Source organism: Stenella coeruleoalba (assembly GCF_951394435.1).
Source record: "Stenella coeruleoalba genome assembly, chromosome: 10".
NCBI classification, from domain to species: Eukaryota; Metazoa; Chordata; class Mammalia; order Artiodactyla; family Delphinidae; genus Stenella; species Stenella coeruleoalba.
In genome coordinates, this window is record NC_137156.1 from 92120530 (window position 1) to 92144777 (window position 24248).

The 24248-nt window shown below is 42.8% G+C and overlaps 1 protein-coding gene across 18 annotated transcripts in view; it reads left to right on the forward strand.

The window, feature by feature from the left end:
* The window catches only part of CNTN4 (contactin 4), a 958186-nt gene that overhangs the window by 930104 nt on the left and 3834 nt on the right, over positions 1-24248 (forward strand). For 17 of the 18 annotated variants that reach the window (XM_079933645.1, XM_079933654.1, XM_079933660.1 and 14 more), the window contains 9 exons: positions 2383-2503; positions 6527-6685; positions 8793-8942; positions 10771-10841; positions 11898-12132; positions 14090-14202; positions 14772-14958; positions 15387-15499; positions 22910-23078. In XM_079933645.1, coding sequence (XP_079789771.1) covers positions 2383-2503; positions 6527-6685; positions 8793-8942; positions 10771-10841; positions 11898-12132; positions 14090-14202; positions 14772-14958; positions 15387-15499; positions 22910-23078 — 1318 coding nt within the window. The remainder of the gene's footprint in view (positions 1-2382; positions 2504-6526; positions 6686-8792; positions 8943-10770; positions 10842-11897; positions 12133-14089; positions 14203-14771; positions 14959-15386; positions 15500-22909; positions 23079-24248) is intronic. The other variant, XM_079933652.1, reaches the window with a different exon arrangement.

Genomic DNA, 24248 nt, shown 5'->3' on the forward strand with positions numbered 1-24248 from the left:
TCAGTTTCTGCTTCCTGTGTCAGTGTGGTACAGACGATGCTTGGGAGAGCCGACCTATTGCAGTGTTCGGAAGAGTTATTATTTCATTGTCCTCTGAGCGGCTCTGAGTGTTCGGTCAGGAACAGAACAGACAACAGTGCTGCTTTGTTCTCTTTGGTAGGAACATAAATGTAGATCTCAGTAAACAGTTTGGTCTGTATGACTTTGAAGGGAAAGAGAAAGTTACTGGGGTCTGCTTCTGTGAGACTCATACCTCAATCCCGAGTTTATTTTTCTTGTTGTTTCACTTTTACGTTAAAAACACAAATGTGGTCAAAATCTGCAAATAAGGAGAGCACACTCCAAACCACACAGTCATCAAATTCTGTTAATGGATTGCTGTGCTCTGAAATCTGCTGGCTACAACTGGTTTCTTTGACCTTCAAGCCCTTGTTGAATAAAACAAATTATTGAGATAGTGTAGCCATTTCCTTTAAACCACTGTGCCTTCCCACTTTCCCTGCACATACCCCCTTGTGAGGCATATTTTTTGTTTAAGCCTCTGTTCAAAGTCCTAGCGCATGAAATGTCTTAGGTAAAGTAGTATTAATAATCATGATGATGATGATAACTTATATTTGCAAAGTGCCTAATCATTTATCAAGCATTTTCCTATATATCAGCTCTTTAATCCTTACAGAATCTCTGTGAAATATGGTAGCAATTACCCTATTTTACTAACAATTATAAGACTTGATTAGTAAATAGTAGAATCTGGATGAGAACCCAAGTGTTATAAATGAAATATAGATTTCAGGTTTACAAAAGAAATTCACAGATCTCCTTGAATTAGATTTAATGTCTTTGACATAATTGTTTCACAAGGAAAACTGATCGTAGCCGTCCGTAATACTAGTTTAAATTTACCCTGTGCTTCACAGTTTTCCGGATTTCATATACACATACAATCTCATTTGATTCTCACAAGCTAGCACGGTAGGCAATGCATCCTTCTTTCACAGGTCAATAAACTAAGGCCCAGAGACATTAAGAGACTCACAGGAAGTCACACAGCAGGGATCCGCCCCAGACAACTAAGTCCCAAAACTTAAGCTCTCTCTTGACGATATGCTTTTGCCTTTCTCCTAATCCTGTTTACAACTCTTGGCGGTTCTGTGTCTTTCATTGCCGTGGGTAAATATGTAATATGCTGCACTGAAACCAAGGAGGAAAACTAAGTACACATTTAGAATGAGAATAAGATCTTTCCAGCTGATAGGACAGCAGTCTGGTAACGAGTAGGGACTGGAGCCTGAAACTCTGTGGGCTCACATTCCGGTTCTGCCACTGATCAGCTAAGTGACTCTAGGAAAGACGAATAACCTCTTTGTGCTTGAGCTTCTTCATCTGTAAAGGAAGGATAATAAAAGGACCTACCTCACAGGACATGTCAGTATTTGGTGTAATATATGCCTGCCAGATATTAAGGACCATTAAGTATTATCCAATATTATTGTCATTTAGAAGCATAACCAGAGGGCCAAAATAACCTATGTTATCTTGTCATCCATCAAGGTTTAGAAATAAGAATAGCTTCCTGACTCTGAACCCTTGGGTGTTCGCTTGCTCACGCAGTTGTTCTCCAAGTGTTTGATGAACAGAGCTCTGAAACCGAACTCCAAGGTGTAGCAGTGTTCTTCAGTTAAAATGCCAGCTTTGTGATGGCCTGTGGAGGCATCTCCTCACAATTATTAAAAGTCCCGTGTTGGTGAATGATGTAGAAATATTTCTAGGGCACATAGACATCCGTACCGGGATGTAATTAGTCCTATTCATCTGCTGATCAAACATACATTTGGCATTGGAAAACAAATTAGCACTGTTCCACAGTAGGTGATGCAAGATTTCCTTGGAGAGTCTGGTCCTCATAATTCATTAATTCAAACCTGGGAGCAGTCAGAATGATGCCTATAAGACAGGGTTGTGCAGTAAAATACAGATGCTTCCAAATGTGGGCTTGCCTCCCCTTTCCAAATCAAGAGTTCCCAAGTACTGCAGTGCCAGCGAAGGCTGTAGGCTGAGGGCATATCTGAAGAAACCCACAGGACTAGGTCAGCAGCTGCTTTATTACGTAAGCTTCAGTGCTTCCAGCGTGGGTGGCAAACTGCTCCAGAGACACAGAGAAGCCAGACACCTGAGGTCTTGTCCTAGGTGTGTTCTGAAGATGTTGCTGTTGTTATCTCTCAGGCAGGCTCACATATTTTTAATAGGCCATGGTTTGCATCACTAATGTTTCCATCAGCCAGTGTAAAATAAATCCATTAGTCACAGTGTCCTTCATGTGATAATGATATTTAGAGCTCATTAAAAAGTAATTGTGGCCACTTTCCCCTACTTTATCAGCAGGATTCAGCTGGTGATTTGATGATCCGGAACATCCAGCTGAAGCATGCTGGGAAATACGTCTGCATGGTCCAGACAAGTGTAGACAAGCTGTCTGCCGCTGCTGACCTGATTGTGAGAGGTATGGGAATTTTGGGTTTTGTTCTTAAAATATATTTGCGATATCTGCTCCAGCACAGAGTTCTAAAAACCTCAGTGGTTTAGAATTACAGGGGAAAAGACGATAGAAGGTAAACATTGTAAACAGTGGTTAAGAGTCTACAGAAGTTTTGTGTGCAGCTATTTCTCGTAGGGGATCAGAAAGTGCAGAGCAAATTCAGTTACTCTGTACTGAAAATAACTCCTGTAAATGCTCCCAGTACTCTGATTTATAGTGTTGGAGTTCAACACCAGAATAACTAGAACAGAATAACTTTAGATTAGGAAAAGCAAATAGCTTAAAGAAGGATGAAACTGTGCCTTTTGCTGTTTCATCTGGGCTCAACCAAATTACAGTAAGTCCCCTACATACGAACCTTCAAGATGCAAACTTTCAAAGATGCACACTTGGGTTCCATCAACGTCAGGCGTGAGTGAAACTGCAGCTTGCCCTCCATCTTCTGTTGTTGACAATCTTTCAACTCTACCATCTCCCACTTCCTCTCCTTCCTGCAGTCAGTAACTCTTCTTGCGTGTTGACTTGATGCCAGCCCCTGTATGCCAGCTGTTATACTGTACTACTGTACTTTTCAAGGTACTGTCCTGTAAGATTAAAAATGTTTTCTTTATTTTTTATGTTTGTTTTTTATGTATTATTTGTGTGAAAAGTATTGTAAACCTATTACAGTACAGTACTATATAGCTGACTGTGTTAGTTGGGTACCTAGGCTAACTTTGTTGGACTTAGGAACAAATTGGACTTATGAACTCGCTCTCAGAATGGAACCCATTCGCATGTGGGGGACTTACTGTAGTGAGTTAGGTCACTGATGTAACAGTGGCTTAAGTAAAATCATCGCCAGTTTTTCCCATTTTTTTCCCCCTAAAGTTAATAGTTCTGTCCAGTTTCTAAAATATGGCTTTAGAAGGAAAGAGTTCCTGCCTGGGATATAGTCAATAAGCAGGAAGTTGATGTCAAAACTGACATTCGTGAGATTCTCTTGCATGTGACAGACATGGTCTAACTTCATCCAAATGGCTGTGAATGACTTGACTGAGCCTCAACAAACCAATGTTTAAAGGAAGAGTAAGTGGACTTTTAAGAACTATTTTTTTAATTAAAGTTCAAGTCTTTGTGAACCAGTGTACATGCCAGAATCAAAGTGATGCATGCTCAGGGGTTTGCTAAAGTTAAATGTAAAGCCAAATCAGAACATCCAAATAATCTCTTAGCCAGCGTCTCCTTCATTCGAACCCTAACTATTGGTGTTTAGGAATCTTTGGCCAGCAGAATTTTGAGTGCAAGCAAATACAGGAGGTGTCACATTTGGAGGCAGGATGAATCTGAGTACACAGAGAATAAGATATTATTGGAAGCCACAAAAAGTGTTGCTATGTCCTGTGGGCATAACATGAGGGGGGAGGTGTGTGGAAGTTAGCAACTCAAACTGATTGTCAAGAGAGAATAAGAAAAATAGCTTTTCCATCAGATCTGCTTTGGTTCCCCTCTAAATCGCCTTAAAAACCTTTCTATAATGGAAGGAATAAGGGCCAGAGAAGAGAAAACTTCCAACCTGGGTAGAGCTACCCACAGTATAACCTACAGGACCGGGTTTATTTCCATTTTAAAATACACCAGAGCTGTTCTGCTCTCCCACTGGGGACCAAAAGAATTCTGTTGTTGAAAATGTATCCTCTATTTCATTAGGATAATGTTCAGATCAGCAGTTTAAACGCCAATAAATTAGACTGATAAATATTTAAATTAGTAATAGTTGAATTTCTTAAATGATATTGTATACTTCATTTCACAGAAAATAACATGAAATACCAAGAGGAATTTGCAAATGCGGTCTAAGAGAACATCTAGCCTGATCAGTTAATAAAGCCAATAAATTAATATGCCATTTTAAACCATCATCTTTTGTTTTACCTCCTCCTAGTTCTGCCCTTTCAGCTTTTCTGCGTGTTGCAGAGGCAAGGCTGGTATGCATTGCACTGACATGTAAGAGATTTTTGTGTCTGAAACTAGTAAAGCTTTGAGTCTTGTCTCTGGCTTCCTTGATTCTCTGATACCTACTTTATTTAATCTAGAGCACTCGAACAGCAGCTAGAAAGGCCACCCTTCCCTGAGAAAGAAACAGGGATGCGGGTGTAACACCTGCATTCCCTCTGCTGTTGCCTGTGACACAAACTGTTTGAGCCCCAGACCATGTGACCACTTTGCTCAGAGGATAAACATTTGCTCATTTTGTCATTTTGAAAGAGAGACCCAACTTCCCCAAAACAAAGGTGGTAAACATTCTGCAGGGTGTAGCATATCTACACTTGGGTGGGGCTGGTAGCAGGGACATAACAAACAGCAAACCGCGCTGTGAAAGTACCATCTTACCCCCCATGGCCAACTTCATGCCACCCCTTCATGTCCTTCTTCCTAGTTGCCAACAGTGGGCTCAGATCTTCCTCTATCAATTTAATTCACTGAGGAATGTGCAGAGGAACACTTTTCTCCTTGTGGTACTTTGATTCTAAAGGCCATGGAAGGAGCATCTATTTTAAGAAAGGATGGGAATGCTAGGATGAGAAAGCTGGTGAGAAAAAAAAAAAAAGATTATATTGTCTTCTGGACTTTTCTCTGATTAATAAGAGTCCTGAAGACCAGAGGTTACCTCAGTTCTATCTAGGTGGCATTAGACTGACATGCTGAAATGTCACTATGGAAAATTAATCAGTGCCAGCATACCGACTTGCAGACCTTTCATTCAGGAGTAGGAGGGAGAAGATAAATTTAGTCTCATCTGTGGGTCTATAAGAAATGATTTTTAAAAAAGGAAAGAGAAATTTAGGGCATCACTTAAAGGGTGCGGAAGTGAGTCCCAGAACAAAGTGTTACTTCCAGAAATTGCCATTAACTTCTCAGCACTCTGTGAAAGGTCTCTTTCTTCCCTGCCCCTGCGCCGTGGCCCCGTAGTATTTTGGAAGAACACGTGATTGCTGTCCCGGGCCTCAGCACATCCCTCCCAGGAAGATCTCCTTCCTCCTGTCTAATGGACACAAGCTGTGTCGTTATGTGTCCCTCACACTCACCTTCTCTGCCCGGGTGGTCACTTGTTAGAAATGCCTTTAACCGCCTGCTAAGAGCGTTTCATGTTGGAATCAAGGACAGCTTTGAGTCTTTGCTCTGGCTCTGCTGTTATTTTGTGTTTGCTTACCAACCACTTTCCAGCCCTCCGTTTCTTTATGATTTACAAGCCTTCATTTAAAACTGATTTCCGCTCGTTTCAATGGTCTAAGTACAATGGCAGAAACAATGCACATCCAGAGCAGAAGGAGGAAAATACAGGTGTGAAACTTACAGAAACTGCCAATGTGGTCCTTCAACTCTCAACCCGATTTTGAAATCGCTTTGAAGAAGGCACAGTCTTGGGACTCGTGCACACAGGCCACTTTCACAGCAGTTCCCTGGCACGCAAGTGTGTGTTGGCATTTTACGTGGACATTCCAATGCAGCTGGAATGTACAGAGCAGCACTGAGACCCCCAGAGTTCTAAAGTCACCTTCGCTCACATCATCAGGGGTAGAAATGACCATTTCCAGAAGGCTCCAATCTTCACTTACCCAGATAACAGTGTCCAACCCGTAGTAGGAACTTGTAATATATGATGGATGGATTAATGAATTTGGGCCCTGGTGGTACCACAATATTCTCTCTTGACATCTAGAACAAATATCCTATTGTAATTCTTTGTATACCTACTGGTTTTTCCTATTATATTGTGAAGCCGTGGAAGGAAGGGGCCAGGCCACGTCTCACTCATCTCTGTAGTTTCAGAGCCTAGAAGAAAGCCAGGCTCCTAATAGCTATTCAAAAAGTAATTGACAAGCGATGAATCTGTGGGTGGATGAATCAACAGTTGAATAGGTCAGCGCCCCATTCAACAAAGTGGTCACATCCTTGGACATTTGAACACTCTGCTCAACTTCTGAGGGTCTTGCTCTTTCTCAGGTCCTCCAGGCCCCCCAGAGGCTGTGGCCATAGATGAAATTACAGACACCACTGCTCAGCTCTCCTGGAGACCCGGGCCTGACAACCACAGCCCCATCACCATGTATGTCATTCAAGCCAGGACTCCGTTCTCCGTGGGCTGGCAAGCAGTTAATACAGGTACCATGTTGGATGCCTGGTGCTGGTGTCTCACCGGGGCTTCTGAAACTCAGCAGAATGGACACAGCTCTGTGGCAGAAGCCGAGAGGCGTCTAGGTTCTCATTCAGACACAGCTACAGATGAGACATTATGGCAGTGTTTCCTATACCTCAACCAGTATACTATTTGATATTTTTCTTTCTACTGATTCATATTTGTTTGTTTGTTAATTTGTTCTAAGCAATAAGTCTGCAATGATAGTAGGTCTGTTGTGTTATATTTTTGACACACATTTTAAAATACATTAGCTATAAAAATAAAAAGCATCATCTATCTGTGCATTGCCTAAAATCGTATGTGTACCACTAGTGGGGCACTTTGAAAAGCAGTGGATTATGTTACTGTTTAATCACAGTCTTTGTAAAGTTTGTACACAGCTTTCAAGAAACCCGTATCTAAGGGCTGCGTGGAGCCTCTTGACTTCCTGCCCATTTTTTTAGATGGATATATTTGGGCATGAAGAGGCATGAGAGTTTGTAAAATTAAAGAATACATGTGTTGGCCGTACCATCCCTGCTGCTGTCTACACCTCCAAATTGACTCGTTTTGTTATTTTATTTAGGTTTCGTTTGAGGAAAATATGGACAAACAAGTAGTTATTGCAAGCAAGTTACACACTCTTCTGGTCTTTCCATGTTAGCTTATCTAACCTCTGAAATGGGTTTCTGTGTTTCCAGCTGAATCATTGACTTTCTTCTGAGTCACAGGAGTGTTTTAAGAAGGAAGGAAAGGAAAAATCTGGAAGTTACGGAGATAAGAATTCTAGTCCTGACTTTGCTGATCAGCAGCTTTCTATACATCTTCATATTCCTCTTCTGTTAAATGGGAAGAATAAGAATTGTTATGACCCCATACAGAAATGATTGTGATACTTAAAAAAAAATAAATTGCTGAATAAATACAATGAAGGACAGGAGTGGGATGAAGATGCTGATTCTCATGACGATAATAATGATGGTTTACAAAAGAAAACAGCTGGAATTGGTTAAGCCCTTCCTATGTGCCCTATGTTCTGCTAAGTGCTTTTCTTGAGTGTTCTCAACTGCACTGTGAATAGATATTGTTATTAGCCTTATTTTATGGTGAGGAAACCAAGGCATGGAAAGGTGAAGCAACTTGCCCAAGGTCGTTTGGCTACTGAGTGTGGAGTTAGGGCTAGAATCCAGGTCGTCTGACTCCAGAACCCACTTTCTTCAACTTTGGAGGGAAGGACTCTAAAAGTGTGGCCCCAAGGAGGCTAGAAGCCGCTGAAGCCTAGTCACAGGGGCCTCAGCTTTGTCACAGGGGACGTCCCTCTGAGTCTCCTGGGCCCATTGGGAAATCTTCATAGCAATTAATTCAAAACCCAAAAGGTTGTGCAGTGAGCATAGAAGCCAAGTCCAGAGCTCCATGGCTTGTGGCATCAAGCAGGGGGCCCTGTCCTCTGTGAAGGGAGGCCTTCCCCAAATCCTGCTGGATGAACACTATCAAATTCTGCCTCTCTGACTCTTTTTCTATTCTTCATGGGCCATTCCGTTTATGTTTACAGATTCTTTCTTTTGGTATGCTAACACAGTTCATTAACAGTAGTTGTGTGGATTTATACCATTATTACTCCATTGTTATAATAAGTTACAGAGCTTGAGCCATGCAGTCAGACAAAGGTGCAAATCCAGTATGACCTTGGGCGAGTCACTTGACCTTTATGTGGTACGTTTTCCTCATCTATAAAAATGAAGAGAATAATTTCACCTTACTCATAGGATAGTTGGAGGGATTAAACAATATGCCCAGCCCGATACAGTAAATGCTGAAAAACAGGTGAGGTGAGAATAATAGTGATTATGGTCAAGTAGCTTTGGGCTTTGAAGACTGTCTTTTGTGATGTCATCTGCTGGTGTGTGATTTGAGTTTATTAGTCTGGCACAGAGAGGTCTGGGATGACCTCCCTGCAAGGGCTGTTTGTGCAGCTACCCTCAGATCTGCAGCAATGCCCCGAACACAGTAATGGTGATGATGATGGATAGAAGTTCCCATCTTCCTAACATGGAATCCTATGAAACATGGTCACCTTTTGATGTCTTTCAGTCCCAGAACTCATTGATGGGAAGACATTCACAGCAACTGTGGTGGGTTTGAACCCTTGGGTCGAATATGAATTCCGCACAGTTGCAGCCAACGTGATTGGGATTGGGGAGCCCAGTCAGCCCTCTGAGAAGCGGAGGACAGAAGAGGCCCGTGAGTAGCACCAAGGATGCAGGAGCTCCTGTTCCTTAGGGAAAGGCTTTGAATCTCCCTGCTCTTCAGCCCTAACGAGGCTCTGTGCTAGCCCACCCTTCCCTGAGTGACTGTGATCATCAGAAATGAGACCCAATAGATGCTCAGCTTTACCATCAGGGAGTTTCATTATTTTGTTGGTGTTTTTGTTTTTATTTTTATATATTAACTTTTATTGAAGTATAGTTGATGCACAATGTTATATAAGTTATAGGTGTATAATATGGTGATTCACAACTTTTGAAGGTTATACTCCATTCATAGTTATTATAAAATATTAGCTATATTCCCCTGTGTGATATGTCCTTGCAGCTTATTTTGTACATAATAGTTTGTACCTCTTACTCCCCTACCCCTACACTGCGCCTCCTCCCTTCCCTCTCCCCACTGGTAACCACTAGCTTGTTCTCTCTCTCTGTGAGTCCCAGCAGTGAGTTTCAATCCAGAGTTATGTTCTCACTCTTCCTTGGGTTCCCTGGTACAGGGCGAGACACTCTGCTTCGTTCTCTCAAACACCACGTCTTTCTTCACTGGTTCCTTTGTCACCAAGACTCTCCTACCAGGATTATTATTTTTTCAAATGCACACCCACGCTTCAAATGAAATCAACTCACAGAAATGTCAAGTGGCAAAGAATAAGTTCTTCAGAAATGTTCAGTAAATCTTCTTAGGGTATAAACCCTTCCCAAAAGCTAAGATTAGGACCATCCTAGTAATTCACGCAAGCCCGGTCGGCAGTTTTATAGGAGCTTCTGTGTACGCAGCTTGGGTGAGCACGGTGAGAGAACAACATGAATTCACCTGCATCCCTTGTATTTGTCTCACATAGAGTGGGAGGCCTAGTGTGGGTGTGTGTGAAGGTCCCAGCTGCGATGAGGCCAAATGTTTATTGAAGGAAGAGGAAGGCCCCAGAGCAAATGGAAACTCTGACCCTACTCTTGGACACAAATCCATCTGGCTGTATTTCGTTGGCTTTATCCAAGGGGACATTCCCAGTCACCAAATCTATACCCCAGCCGGACATTTTTAGATTCTGTCTGGAGTCTTTCATTTACAGGATGATACTATAGCTAACCCCATGCTTCCTTTTCCCCTCCAAAATCGTAATTTAATGAATTCCTCTCAGCAATCCTGAGGGGCAAGCTAGCATAATTTGCCCTCCTTTACAGAGGAAACTGGGAGTCAAAGAGGTTAAGCGCGGTGAGCCAGGGGTCAACCTCTGTCCACCACTTCCTTCAACACCCAGCTCAAAACTCACCTTCCTCTGAGAAGCCGTTAGCCCGGCCTGCGCTTCAGACGGCCTCCGCACTCCTCCGTTCTGTCTGTGCAGCAGGTTGTTGGTTGTCGACATCGCTCTGGAATCGTCCTGCATGTGCTCCCCCCCTCCAACTAGATTGTGAGCTCTGCACGGGCAGAGTGTGTATCATCACTTCTTTGTGTACCGCCACGTGGCTCATAAACGCCTACCCAAGCCTTAGAACCAGAACCTCAGTCCTTTCCTCATCCCCCTGAACTTTGGCCTCTAGGGGTGGAGCTGAATCATTATTCAGTCACGTCAGATAACAGGTGTGCCTCTTGTTGAATGGGAAAGAGGTAACTCATAGCAGTTTCCTGGGTATGTTTCACTTCCGCGAGCTGATGCTTCGGGACCCTCGACCATACAATTTCTGATCTCAGAGCTGTGTGCATCCGAGGATCTGTTTAAACTGAGTCACCTCAGCCCGGCAACCTTGCTGGCCCTCTTGGCCTTTGCCACCTGACATGACTTGTTTTTTTGTCTCCTGAACAGTCCCCGAAGTCACCCCAGCTAACGTCAGTGGAGGCGGAGGCAGCAAATCTGAACTGGTTATAACCTGGGAGGTAAATGAATCGCAGAACGAAAGGAACATACATTAGCCTAGGCTATTTTATCATTTTACTCTGTGTTAAACGTATATGGGAAGTCGCCTTCTCAGTTTTTAACAGCCAAAATCCGTTTGAGTGCAAACACTCGCTCTCGCCTGAATGGCTAGCAGGAAAAGATGGCGCTTCCCCGTCAGTTGTGGAGTCAAGTTTTAATTCAGTTGGTCACAGGAAAAACAATCATGAAAGGGAAGAGAACGTAAGAAAAAATGTATATATGTATAATATGCACATTAAAGAAGGCTGGTTTAGAGAAAACCAGTTTTTCTTTTTTTCCTGAATTACTGCAAGGCCAATTGATTTAAAACATCTGCCCACAATAGAGTCCGTGTACCAGCACAATTTCCTAAGATTGGCTTTGCTGCAGGAGCCCTCTTGTGTAAAGTGTTTTTTCACCCACGTAGAGGTGTGTTAGTCGCCACTTTATTAAAAATTGATTTTGAGACAGGAGGTCAGAGTTTCAGAAAGAGTCCACAATGATTTTGAAGGATTCTAGGCAACAGCCGCGGAAGTTCCAATCTGTCATTTAACCAGAGCCCCAGCAGTGAGAGAAACCACTCACCCCTTCCAGCCCAGCACTTCCGGGCTGAGAGGGAAGATCTTGCCTGAGCCAGGATGGTCCTCACTTCTTTGGTGAGAGCTCTTTCAATGAGTGTCCGTGTGACCCTGGAGGAAGGATCCTACTAGATGGTACATGTTGGGAATGTTGCTTTTTAGATCAACTGTCCAGTGTCTTCCACAGTCATTTCCTACAGTTTCAGAGCTGGGTCTCCCCCATCAGGAAGCCAGGCTCTCCACTGCAGGTTTTCACTGATTTTTTTTGAACCCTGCTTCAATCCCCCCTGAATATCTCTGGTAGACTGATGGCAAATCCCAAATTGAAGACTCTCGACAAAGCCCCCAATAAGATAGCATGAACACGGGGCGTGTATGGGGGTGGGGAGTGGAATAAAACAATGTAGCATCTGCATCAAAGTACTGCAGCCTCTGAAGACCGCCTCCCTTTCTTCCCAGACGGTCCCTGAGGAATTACAGAACGGCAGAGGCTTTGGTTACGTGGTGGCCTTCCGGCCTTATGGCAAAATGATCTGGATGCTGACCGTGCTGGCCTCCGCGGACGCCTCCAGATACGTGTTCAGGAATGAGAGCGTGCACCCCTTCTCTCCCTTCGAGGTTAAAGTGGGCGTCTTCAACAATAAAGGAGAAGGCCCTTTCAGTCCCACCACGGTGGTATATTCTGCAGAAGAAGGTATGATGTTGCTTCAATTCTGAGATGTTGACTTTAGGACGTACAATCAATTTAGCACTCTACCCATAAACTGAAGGCATATCCTGAGTCAAGAAAAGCGTACTATGAAAAATACGATTCATTATCTACCACCAGTCCCTTAGAAAGATAGCAGCTCCACGGTGTATAAAAACAAATGCTTATCCTTTAGTAATTCCACTGCTAAGGACCAGAATCTCAGGTACCATATAAGATCTTCATGTCTGTGTATTTATCACATTACTTTCAACAGAATTCTATTTTATTTTATGCCTTTAAGTGAATGCCAAAACATAACTTGTATTTCCTCTCAATATGATTTTTTTCCTAAATCACATTGTACTCAAAAATTATTCTGTTATTAAAGAATAGAGTAAGTCACAGAGCAGTGTGATTGCTCTCATTGTCATCTCTGGTGTTATCATGTTTAGGGGTTCTCACTCATTTTCACTGCCTCTGTGCCATCCCTGCTCTCAGAATACCTCTCCTAATGGCCTTCATCTCCATCGGAGCTTGCCTTCATTGTTTCAAAGGTGATGTTCGGAATGAGACCATATTAAAAGTTGAGTCACTGACTTGGAGTAAGTGAAGATGCAATAAATTCTTCCATCCAGTTAAAAAAGTCAGCCCCTTAGACTCGGTGGTCCTCCATGATCTAGCCCCCACCTCTCTTTTCTGCCTCAACTCCTGCCCCTCTTCCCTGCATACTCCATGTTCCAACCATAGCCAAAGGACTTGCAATTCTTCAAACAAGCTTGAGCCCCTAGTATATGCTTCAACTTCTCTTAAAGTTCCCTGCTTTGCCCACCTTGTGACCTCATGGTCATCCTTCAAAACTCAACTGAAACAGCCAAGGTCTTCTCTCATTTCCCCAGGCCCACGGAGTGAGGTGCTTCTCTTTTTCCTTGTGTCTTAACATTGCTCTGTTATAATTCTCATCTCAATGTATTACGAATTTTGAATTTTAGTTTTGTGTGTTTCTTGAGGGCCGGCTATTTATTTTTTACCTCTGTGTCGCCAGTGTCGAAACGTGTATGACACACAGACCCCTAATAGATACTGAATGAATTAACACATAAATAGAATCACACATTGTTATAAATAGACAAAACCTTAGGGGTCTCCATGTATACCATTTTCTGGAACAGAATGTGCATTCCAGAGGGAGCACACAAGTTGACTGTAAACGTACTAGATGAACCTTTAAAATTATTTAACACTTACATATTGATTTGAGTTGCATCAGAAAAAAATACAGCTATCGAATCAAAACCAGGATTTCATTTGTGTTATAACTCACAACATGCCTGAATTGTTCATTAAGAAAGACCACTGAAGGAAAATCTTTACATAAAAATGGTACACAGCTCTGGCAAAAATCTGGCAAAAAGAACTGAAATTTAGGGGACAGACTGGGTCCAGACTCTCCTTTGCAGCTGAGGAGGTTGCGGCCCAGAAAGCATAAATGACTTGTACAGCCAAGCTCGTAAGACGTGCAGCTGTCTGTGCAGAACTGAACCGTCACCCGGCCCTCCTGAAACTTAGTCAAGTCAGTTGACTCTCCTTTTTTCTGTCTAATTTTCGTAACCAGTGACTACGACTCTCACCTAGGACAAATGCTAATTAAGAAGGATGTGTGTTAAATAAATTGCTGGCTATGAAACGTGGTGCTTAAACTTAAGTGTCCTGGGTTACTTCCCTTCCACCTACCCCTAAATGTAGAAGCCAAAGACTGAAAAAGTCTCTTCACCACCATCTCCATCACCATCCTCTCCCAGCTGTTAATAATGATGGTTTCTCTGTAAAATGAGGGTTTGGATCATAATCACTAAGGACTATTCTATAATCATTGATTTTTTGCCCATATGATGCCTTTGCATCCAGAAGCCTATTCTGATGCAGCTGATAGAGTCATAACTTTTTCCGTACTTATCTGCAGAACCCACCAAAGCACCAGCCAACATCTTTGCCAGAAGTCTTTCTGCAACAGATGTTGAAGTCTTCTGGGCCTCCCCCATGGAAAAGAATAGAGGTCGGATACAAGGGTATGAGGTAAGCAAGAGACAGGTACCTTGGTTCTGGGAAAGGGTCCCTACCCCTCAATGAGAACTTTCTAGACACCCTCTGATGGGAAAAAGACCTAAAGTTCCATTTAGAGGCATTTGTTTTAGAGAATCGTTGTTTCTAAAGGAGCGTGAATGGAAGCCCTGAGCATTCCACTGTGAGATTACCCGTTTCCATGGTACTCTCCAGAGAGCTCTGTCTAAATACATGCAGGTCTAAGCATGTATAAGATGGTTGGCAAAATGAGCTTTGACTTCTGATACACCGAGGATCACTTGGGCTCAAAACAAGGTGGGGAAAAAGGGAGAAGTACCCAACCATGACTGTGCCAGTTTACCATCTCACTCTGAAGCTAAGAACAAAAAGGGGGCCTTTGTAATTATCGATGATTTCTCAGCACGCGCAAAGCTCTTGGTTCTGAAAGCTCTGCTTACGACTTGCTGTATAGAAAATTAACTCTGTCATAAGAATCTTGTATTAAAAAAAAAATCACCTGATGACGTTGGAGATATCCCCAACAGGTATGACATCCAAGGTCTTCCTTTTTATTTTCTCAGGTAAAATACTGGAGACATGACGACAAAGAAGAAAATGCTCGAAAAATACGAACAATAGGAAATCAGACGTCAACAAAAATCACCAACTTAAAAGGCAGCGCTCTGTATCATTTAGCTGTCAAGGCATATAATTCTGCAGGGACAGGCCCCTCCAGTGCGACGGTCAACGTGACAACCAGAAAGCCACGTAAGAACATTCTTGCTCAGAAATATTTTAGAGATTCATCAAACATATTCCAAGTTCATTCCCATCCCCACCTCCCAGTGATCATTTGCATACTAATTGGTATCATTATGGAAATTCAGATTTACCTTAGCATTTTAACTGAACCTTTCCGAATACCATGCAAAATTCATTGCTCCGGAGGACAGAAAGATCAATGTTTTCTCCTCACTGGGAAGGGCCACTTCTTTTAGCTATAAATGTTAGGCGACCAACTGAATCTTTTTCCATTTGCAATGCTGTATCTCGTCAGATTTTAGTGACCTTGAAGACACATATTAGTGCAATAGCCCGTTAAATTGCCTCCACTCTCGAATTCTAGGAAGGAGATATTCCTCAGAATCCATTGAGACTTAATAATCTGTGACTTCGTATATCTTAAATTTTTACAGCGCCAAGTCAGCCCCCCGGAAACATCATATGGAATTCATCGGACTCCAAAATTATCCTGAATTGGGATCAAGTGAAGGCCCTGGATAATGAGTCGGAAGTAAAAGGATACAAAGTGGGTAATTTCTTTTTGCAGAGGCACCTACTCCTGCTGTTAGGGGGGACAGACTGTTCTCATGAATCTTAAGAACCCTGTCTTCGGGGCTTTCCTGGTGGCGCAGTGGTTGAGAGTCCGCCTGCCAATGCAGGGGACACGGGTTCGTTCCCCGGTGCGGGAAGATCCCACATGCCGCGGAGCGGCTGGGCCCGTGAGCCATGGCCACTGAGCCTGCGCGTCTGGAGCCTGTGCTCCACAGCGGGAGAGGGCACAGCAGTGAGAGGCCTACGTACCGCAAAAAAAAAAAAGAACCCTGTCCTCTCTCTCCCTGACAGCGCTCTGGCAGCCTCTTTCTCCCAAACACCGAAGTGGTTTGGTCTGAGTTTTGTCAACAGCCCATGACAGCTGGTCAGGATTTAGAGAATCGTCTATACTTCGGGCTCAGGCAGAGACAATCAGAAATAGTTAAAGACCTTGTGGTTGGGTCTCCAAAAAATCATGAAGAACCGCATTTTAAACATTTCTACTGTCAGTTTTGTTCTGTGCTTGTCTTGATGGTATTTTTAATCAACAGTAGTAACTTCTCCCTATTAGTAATGGTTAATCTTTTTTGTTCATGTTCCTATTGTTAGGGGTATGTACACACACACACACACACACACACACACACACACACACACACACACACACACACACACACACACACACACGTACATATACACAAGGATTTTTTAGGACATTCGTTTGCCTGATCCCATAAATGTTAGCCTGACTTTAAAGAACTAGAAAAGAAAATGGATGTAGCCCTGGTGCCACAATTAAAGGGCATTTTAAGTATCTTGTTTTGTTTTACTTTTAAACAACCTTTGAGGCAATGCAGGCCAAACAAAACTAGTCTGCAGGATGCATCAAGCCTGCAGGCTGCTGTCTGGTGGAATTTTTGGATGCAGCTGTTGAGAGTAGCATAGTGACAGTGCTGTCAGTCATTCGTTACAGTTAGTAAAGCCAGGGCTGGAATTGGGAGTTGACATAGTTGGCCATAGAGCCTTAGGTGATGTGATTAGAGAGGGATTCAGAAACCCTCGCTGCTATGGGCTATTTTTCCTTCATCCATGTGGCACAGTGATTTGTATTCTGCCAGCAGAGAAACATTCCCTAAGAACTAATCTTCAGACCTTTCACTGGATCCCTTTGTAAAAGCAAACTTTCTGCAAGGGTCTTACAGAATAGAGCAAAAACGACCACATTTTGGTGCTCTAGTCATTATGTGACTTTAGGTAAATCATGTAACCTTTCTGGGACTGCACTTCTCTTTTATTAAAGGGGAAATCTTCCAGTATCTTCATTTTCCCCTGAGCCTTTGCATCTCTATTCCGTCTCCCTGGGACTGCCACCTCTTACATGTGCATCCTTAATCAGCCACTCATCTTTCGGGTCTAAGATGAGAAGCCTTCCCTGATGGCCAGAGCTCTCGCTATTTGTCAGATTTTTTTAAAGTACTTTCCATCCTCTCGGGTAATTGTAATTGGCTGATGACTTATTGTGAATCCCCAGACTGTGGGCCTCACGAGCACAGTGCCTGAATGGTCCCCATGATTTCTCAAGCCAAAGATGCATTCACTGTGGTGGTATTAAAGGGAGCCCTCATTTCTTGAACTCCTGAATCAGTAGTCTCTTAGACACAATGGGAAAGAGTTCATCTGATCAGTTTTATGTAAGACGAGAGAGATGTGGGGTTTGGTAGGCTGGAAGATGAGAGAGGAGAGCGTAGGCTCAAAGAAAGCAAAGAAAGAAGGCAAAAGTGAAGACAGACCTTGCAACTTTGGGGTCTGACCCAGGCTAACACTGCCGGGACTGAACACAGCACGAGAGAGATGCAGATGTGATCTGGGACGAATTAATTTAACCAAACCAAGGAGGAGAGTGAAAAAACAAACAAACAACAAAAAAAAACGGGAGCGAGAAAGTCTTCCTCCCTGCTTCCAGTGTCGCCCAGTAGAACAGAGAGAGAAAACACAACAAAAATTCAGAAAGCTTTAGGAGTCCCTGTGGAGGGGCACAAGTTCCATGAGTGAACCTCTTACTAGATTTTAAGCTCATGTTGAAGCTGGTGCTGAAATAAATTTGAAAGGCAGGGAGCTGCCTAAAGTACTTCAGGGAACCAAGCAAAATGTTAGTCGGGCAAGAAATCCTGAAGATCATTCAGCCAAAGCCCTTCCTTTCGCAGATGTGAAAACCGAAGGCCATTGAGTAAAGTGACTTGGAGTGCCCTCAGCTTTCACAGGGCAGGGATCTGTATGCAAGCTGAATTTTACTTCAGTGAACTGGGTCTAAAAGACTATAGGCATTTTTAGAAGAAAACTTGGAAAATGAGTATTATTTAGTTGCTACTTCTTTGTCTTCCTGCCCCCTCTCAGAAACTCTCATATGAGCTTGTCTTGGTAGCACTTTTCCAAGGAGGTCCTTCTTATATATATATTTTTAAATTCAACAGACACTCTTGCAGACATTTAGAAGATTCCCCTGAGCAGCACAGAATCGGGCAGGTGTGGTGGAATCAAGCAGTATAAGACCAACACGGCAGTATTCAGCTCCCAGAAAAGAACTGGGGCTTCACGGAGGATTGGGGAAACTTTTTATTTCTATAGAGCTAGAATAAAACATTGGAACAAATTACAGCTGGAGAGCATGGAACCTTTTCAGATGTGAGCAGCAGATCGGGTGATATAGGCTAATTTGGTATGGGGGGGATCCAAAACGTATTTATTTAATATATTCGTCACAAGGGCTCAACCACAGACTTAATTAAAAAAAAAAAAGAAAGAAAGAAAAAGAAAAGAAACAAAAAGGACACCACAGCTCAAGATAGAGTCCTATCCAGAAATCAAGGAAAGAACAGACTATCTCAGGAAAAAAATAAAAAGACAACACAGCAAGAGCCATGGATTTAGGCTTTTTTTCCCCCCCAAATATGGTTTTTCATGTTGGAGCTAAACTATAAATATGAAAAATAGAGTGGCACCTCCGAGTTGGGAATTTCATGCCTTAGGAAGCGTCACTCATGGCTGGGTATGAAGTGTGTAAAATGCTGCAGAAACCACATGTGCTGACAGTAGAGGAAAGAGGATTAACAAGGTTAGACCAGGTGGTAGTAAAGGGCCCTTTGTGACTTTTGATTTCCAGTTCGACTCAATTCCTTCCCTGCCCTTTAGGGCTGGGACAGGAGGAGCCAGACTCCCTACACATCCTCATTTAGATCCCAAGGAATCTCACTGTAACTGGTTACAGATATTGAAATGCTACATATCCAATGTTAATGTTCAGGGATATATATAGTTCTGTAAAAATCATACATCTGTGTGTATGTGTGTGTATTTTTGGTTTTCTACCTAAATTGTTGACATTCGTGGGATTTCTGCTTGCATAAATAGTCTCAAAAAGAAGTTGACTTTAGAAAGTTTAAGGTGCAAAATATTCTTTCAGCACAAAGTGTCAAGCTACTTTATGACACTTGAGCTAAAAAGAGAGCGTCTGGTTTCAGTATCACAAACTAAACTGTCTACAGAGCCAGGCAGGTTATGTAAAGGGATTCAGCTAGCTTAATCCTTTCAATAAATACTGTCAGTATACGTGCCAAGCACTGTTTTAATTCTTAATTTTGTAATAACCCATGAAGTAGGTGCATTTATTAGCCCCAGTTTTATAGATGAAGAACTCATGGCATAGAGTTTAGTAACTTGCCTACTTCACATAGCTAGTATTTTTTTCACTGATTTATTGAGATATAGTTGACATATAACATTGTGTAAGTTTAAGGTATACCGTGTGTTGATTTGATACATTTATATATTGCAAAAAGATCACCACCATAGCATTTACTAATGCCTCCATCCCATCACATAATTACCATTCCTTGTTTGTGGTGAGAACATTTTAGATCTACTTTCTTAGCAACATTCAAGTATATGGTACAGTGTTGTTAACACAGCTAGTATATTGAAGACCTGTGCTCTGAACACAGGCAGTATGGATCCAGAGTCCCACCTTTTAACCACTCAGCTATTCTGCCTGCCATCAGTAAACAGACAGATCAAGTGGTAATAAAGTAGTACCAAGAGAAATAACTCAGAGTGAGGAGAATAAACAGTGCCATGGGATAGATAGGAGAGACATTATTTTAAATAAAGCACAGGGAAAGGCTCTATCAAGAGGTGACATTTCGATTGGGCCATGAAAAAAGGAGAGAATAAGATAGGCAGCTCTCTGAGAGTGTTCCAAGCATAGTGAACAGGATATGCAAAGGTCCTGAGGTAGATACATGCCAATGTGACACAATAGGAAGTGCTGGAGAGTGTGATAAGCTACAGAGCTTGTGATGGTCCAGGATAGGCAGCAGCTTCTCAGCTCCAGCCAGTTATTGCCAGACAGGAATGTAGACCAGTGTGGCCATATCTTCCAGTTTTTAGTAGAACCCAAAACTTTATCATGTATAGTTTCTTGGTTTGTACATGTTGACATCTAACTCAAAAAAAAAAAAAATGTAAACCCACTAAGGTCCCAATAGTTAAAATATGCAGGCCAAATGTTACCCATGGGCCACGAGCTTTCTATGATCTAACCCCCCTTGTTTTGCATTCATGAAGACAGAGACCAGAGAGGGGAAGCAAGTTGCCCACAGTGGTGGCCAAGCTGGTCTCAGTTACGAATATAGGCTGTGAACCCAGACTGCCTGGGTTTGAATGCTGGATCCCCCACTTACTGGCCATGAGACCCTGGGCACATTGCTAAACATCTCCAGGTCTCAGATTTCTCATCTTTAAAATCAGAATAATAACAGTGCCTACCTCAAGGGGTAATCTATATTAGCACATAGAATATAAAGTGTTCAAACACATAGTAAGCATTCAATAACGTTTGATTCTATCATCAGGATTCCCACAAATTCACTCTTCCTCTGTGTCTTCCACTCTGGATTATAGGAAATGCAAGCACAGCCTTTAAGTCAATCAGCTGAACCAAGTGTGTAGTGTAAATAAAGGTTTTACCGGCCTTTATTTAGGTGCCACTGCGGTCCCCATCATTAGAAGACTGATAAGCAATGCTGATAAAGGGCAGTTTTTTCCTGGAAGTCTTCCTTTTGGATTTACAGCTGAAACGAGTTGAATCCTCTGTGCTCTGGCGGAGCTGAATCAAACAAGCAATTTAGTCCTCAAAGCCAGGTGTGCCCTTGCATCCCATCAGCCAGCTCATGTTCCTGAAGGGCCGTGATGAGATGCTGTGACAGTCCTGAATGCGCCTCAGGATTTATTTGAGCCTGATCAGTAGTGAGGGGATGCTGAGTTTGATACAACTGATGCTCTGAGAAGGAAGGGGGACACTTATGAATCTTTCCACCTCAAGGAAATTGTGTTTTCCACCTTGGATTAGAGAGACATAAATAAAGGTGATGAAATGCCAGGAAACAAATGGGATCTAAATCGTTTTAAGGGACTTTTATGAATTTCACTTGTGTTTGATTTTTTTTTGCAGTGGAAGGGCGGGTGACCCTATGTCTCTGACCTCAGCCAATCAGAATTTACAGTGGGTCTTAGGGAAAGAGGAGCCAGTCCTGTGGTTCTCAAAGTGTGGTCTCTGGAGCAGAGGCAATGGTGTTACCTGGGAACTTGTTAGAGATGCAGATTTTTCAAGTTCCACCTGAAACCCACTAAATCAGAAACTCTGGGGTGGAGCCCAGTGTTCTGTGTTTTAATAAGCCCTCCAGGCAACTCTGATGCAGGCTCGGGTTGGAGAACGCTGGTCTCATTCACGATTCACTGAATGAACATCCCCTGAAGATCTTTCTTAACCATGTGTCACGGCCTGGACCCTTCTGCTATGGAGCCTGACTCAGGAGGGCTGGGGCGAGGCTGGAGAAGGATTTCTCAGCCTCCCCACTGGTGCCACTTTGAGCTGGATAATTCTCTGTTGCGGGGCCTGTCCTCTGCATTATAGGAGGACCCACCCACCCGTTGTGACAACAGAAAATGTCTGCAGACATTGCCAGATGCCCCAGGGAACAAAACTGGTCCTGCCCCCTCCCACCCCTGTTGAGAACCAGTGGCCTGCAGCTTCAGTATTTTTTACAAGCTCGCCAGGTGCTTCTAACACACAGCCAGGACCAGAACCATTCATGTTACCCAACCCTATTTTTTTTTTTTTTTATTGTCAAGAGAAATGATGGGTTATGGTGATTTAAGAGTACAGGCTTAGGAGCCCTCATCTTACCACTCACCAGCTCTGTGACATCTCTGGGCCTCAGTTTCCTCATCTGCAGAAAAGAATAACCGTGCCTGTCCTGTCAGGTTGTTGTGGCAGTTAAATATGGTCATGTCAATAGGGTGCCTGGCTCATTGTAAACATCAGAAAGTATTTGTGGGACAGTTCTCGTCACAATTATCATATCCAGAAAGGCAGGTGCACCTCTCTGGGCCTTTATCTTTTGTTCCTGGTGGGAATTGTTGGTGACCACAGTAGGCAATGCCAGGTGGTGAATGTATTTTCAAGAGAGCTAGTTGCCTATCTCTTCACATGAACTACCAGCCTAGTCTCTGACCCAGAGGAAACCAAGAAGGGGAACAAAGAGTGGCACTGTTGAAGCTACATGAGTGGCACTGTTGAAGCTACAGACACTTCTAGAGTGAGAGTAATTGCCCCATAACATCCCCTCTTTTCTGTGTAGCTGAAAAAGCGGTCCAGTGTCCTCTGGGGGTTATAGCACTTGTCTTTCAGAGATGCTCTCCCTGTTCTGAAATGTCCTCTTTCCAAAGGATTAATAATAATGATAACTTTTGGCCTGATTTTTACACCTTACTTTTTGCTTCTAACCTTTGCCGTGTATGTTTGTACCTTTTGTTCCTTTTAAGGCTTCATAGATACTGTTTCTTACATGCTTCCTTTGAGCCCTTCATTTTATTCAGTCCTGTGCAATTGTAAAGACTTCCCAGAAGAGTGGGCGTTATTGTCCCCGTTTTACAGATGTGGGCAGTGAGGCTCAGAGCGGGAAAGTAAGTGGACCACGGTCACACAGCAGCCAAGTCTGTCCTCATGCCAAAGACCCTCATGCGTAACTGAGCTCTGTACATCCACCTTCTCCATGTGTGTTAACTGACCTTCCAGAGGCTACATGAGGCCACACAGCACGTCGTTAGACTCATGCTAGCCCCGCTGCCATGCTGCACAACGCTTTAAACTCTTTCCTCATAATGAAATCAGTGGTGGCTGCAGACATGCCCCTCGCTATTAAATGAGCCTTCCAAATGCAAGTGGGCAGCCTGACAACCTCGGCGTCCCTGCGTTTCACTGGTGCCCAGAGGTGAAAGTGAAGGAATGCTCCATCCTTGGGGCCTTTGTGAGGACAGCAGGTGATACCTGTTCTTTCCATATTGGCAGGTCTTATACAGATGGAGCAGACAAAGCAGCACATCTGTCATTGAAACAAATGAAACATCAGTGGAGCTTTCTTTGCCTTTTGATGAAGATTATATAATAGAAATTAAGCCATTCAGTGATGGAGGAGATGGCAGCAGCAGTGAACAGATTCGAATTCCAAAGATATCAAGTAAGAATGTCTTTTTTTGCCTCCCTTCTCCCTGTCTGCCCTATCTCCTAAGCTTCCCAGTGAGTCAGGGCTAGGGTGAAATTAAGCCCGGAAAAAAAAAAAAAAAAAAAAGCTAAAATAAAAATGGACGATACCATCCCCCTTCCTCAGACCACTGGTATTTGCTGACCTCAGGTAGTTTTGTGCAGAAGACAGTTTGACTAGTGTTGACTGATTTAATCAGCTGGCTATCAAAGATCAGGTTAAAGCAGCCCCAAATCAGTCACCCAGGCTTTTCCATGTGGACCCATGTAGTTTGCATCTACAATAACCCCAAAATTACAGATTAGAAAGTTAAAAGCGTGACTCAGGAAGAACAAGCAAAGCGTTCTTCAAAATGCTCTGGAAACGTGTCCGTAGTGACACAATATAATGTCTTTGGCCGAAAATATTTTGAACTTGACACTGTTTATTTTGAACATGCATATGTAACATATGTACATAAATGCACATGTCTACAGATAGTCAAGATTATCTTTGTTTACAAAGACTGTTGAAGAGTGTGTTCTTTTTTGAGCCAAATACATTCAACTTAGTTTTCAAATACTATGTTTGCAAATATCTCAGCAGCATATTATTTTTGGGGGGTTTTTTTGTATGATTTTATTTATTTGAAATTAAAAGAAAAAAAACAGAACAGGCAAATCCATAGAGGCAGATTAGTGGCTGGTAGTGACTGGCCAGCGGTGTGAATTGTGGCTTTACGGGTACTGGGTCTCCATTCGGATGATGAAAAAGTTCTGGAACTAGCTTACAGTCCCGGTTGTACAGCATTGGAGTGAACTTAATGTCACTGAATTGTACACTTTAAAATGGTAACTTTTACGTCATGTGTATTTTACCACAATAATAAAAAGTATAAGATTGCCATTAGGTATCTAAGTATAGATTTTCATTGGCCTTTGGATTTAACAGTCTAGAGATAAGGGGTTCAGGGAAGGCTGGAGATATGAACTTTCAAGCCATCAGTGGAGATACGATATTTTAAATCATGGGCAACCCTCACTACAGAGTTCTGAGCTTCAGCCCCTTTGCCAAGTGACCATCATAGTAGTTTTCAGATGAGGAAAGGGTCTAGTATTCTTGCTGATATCAAGTTTTAGTAAAGCATCCACTAAGACTTTTTAATTA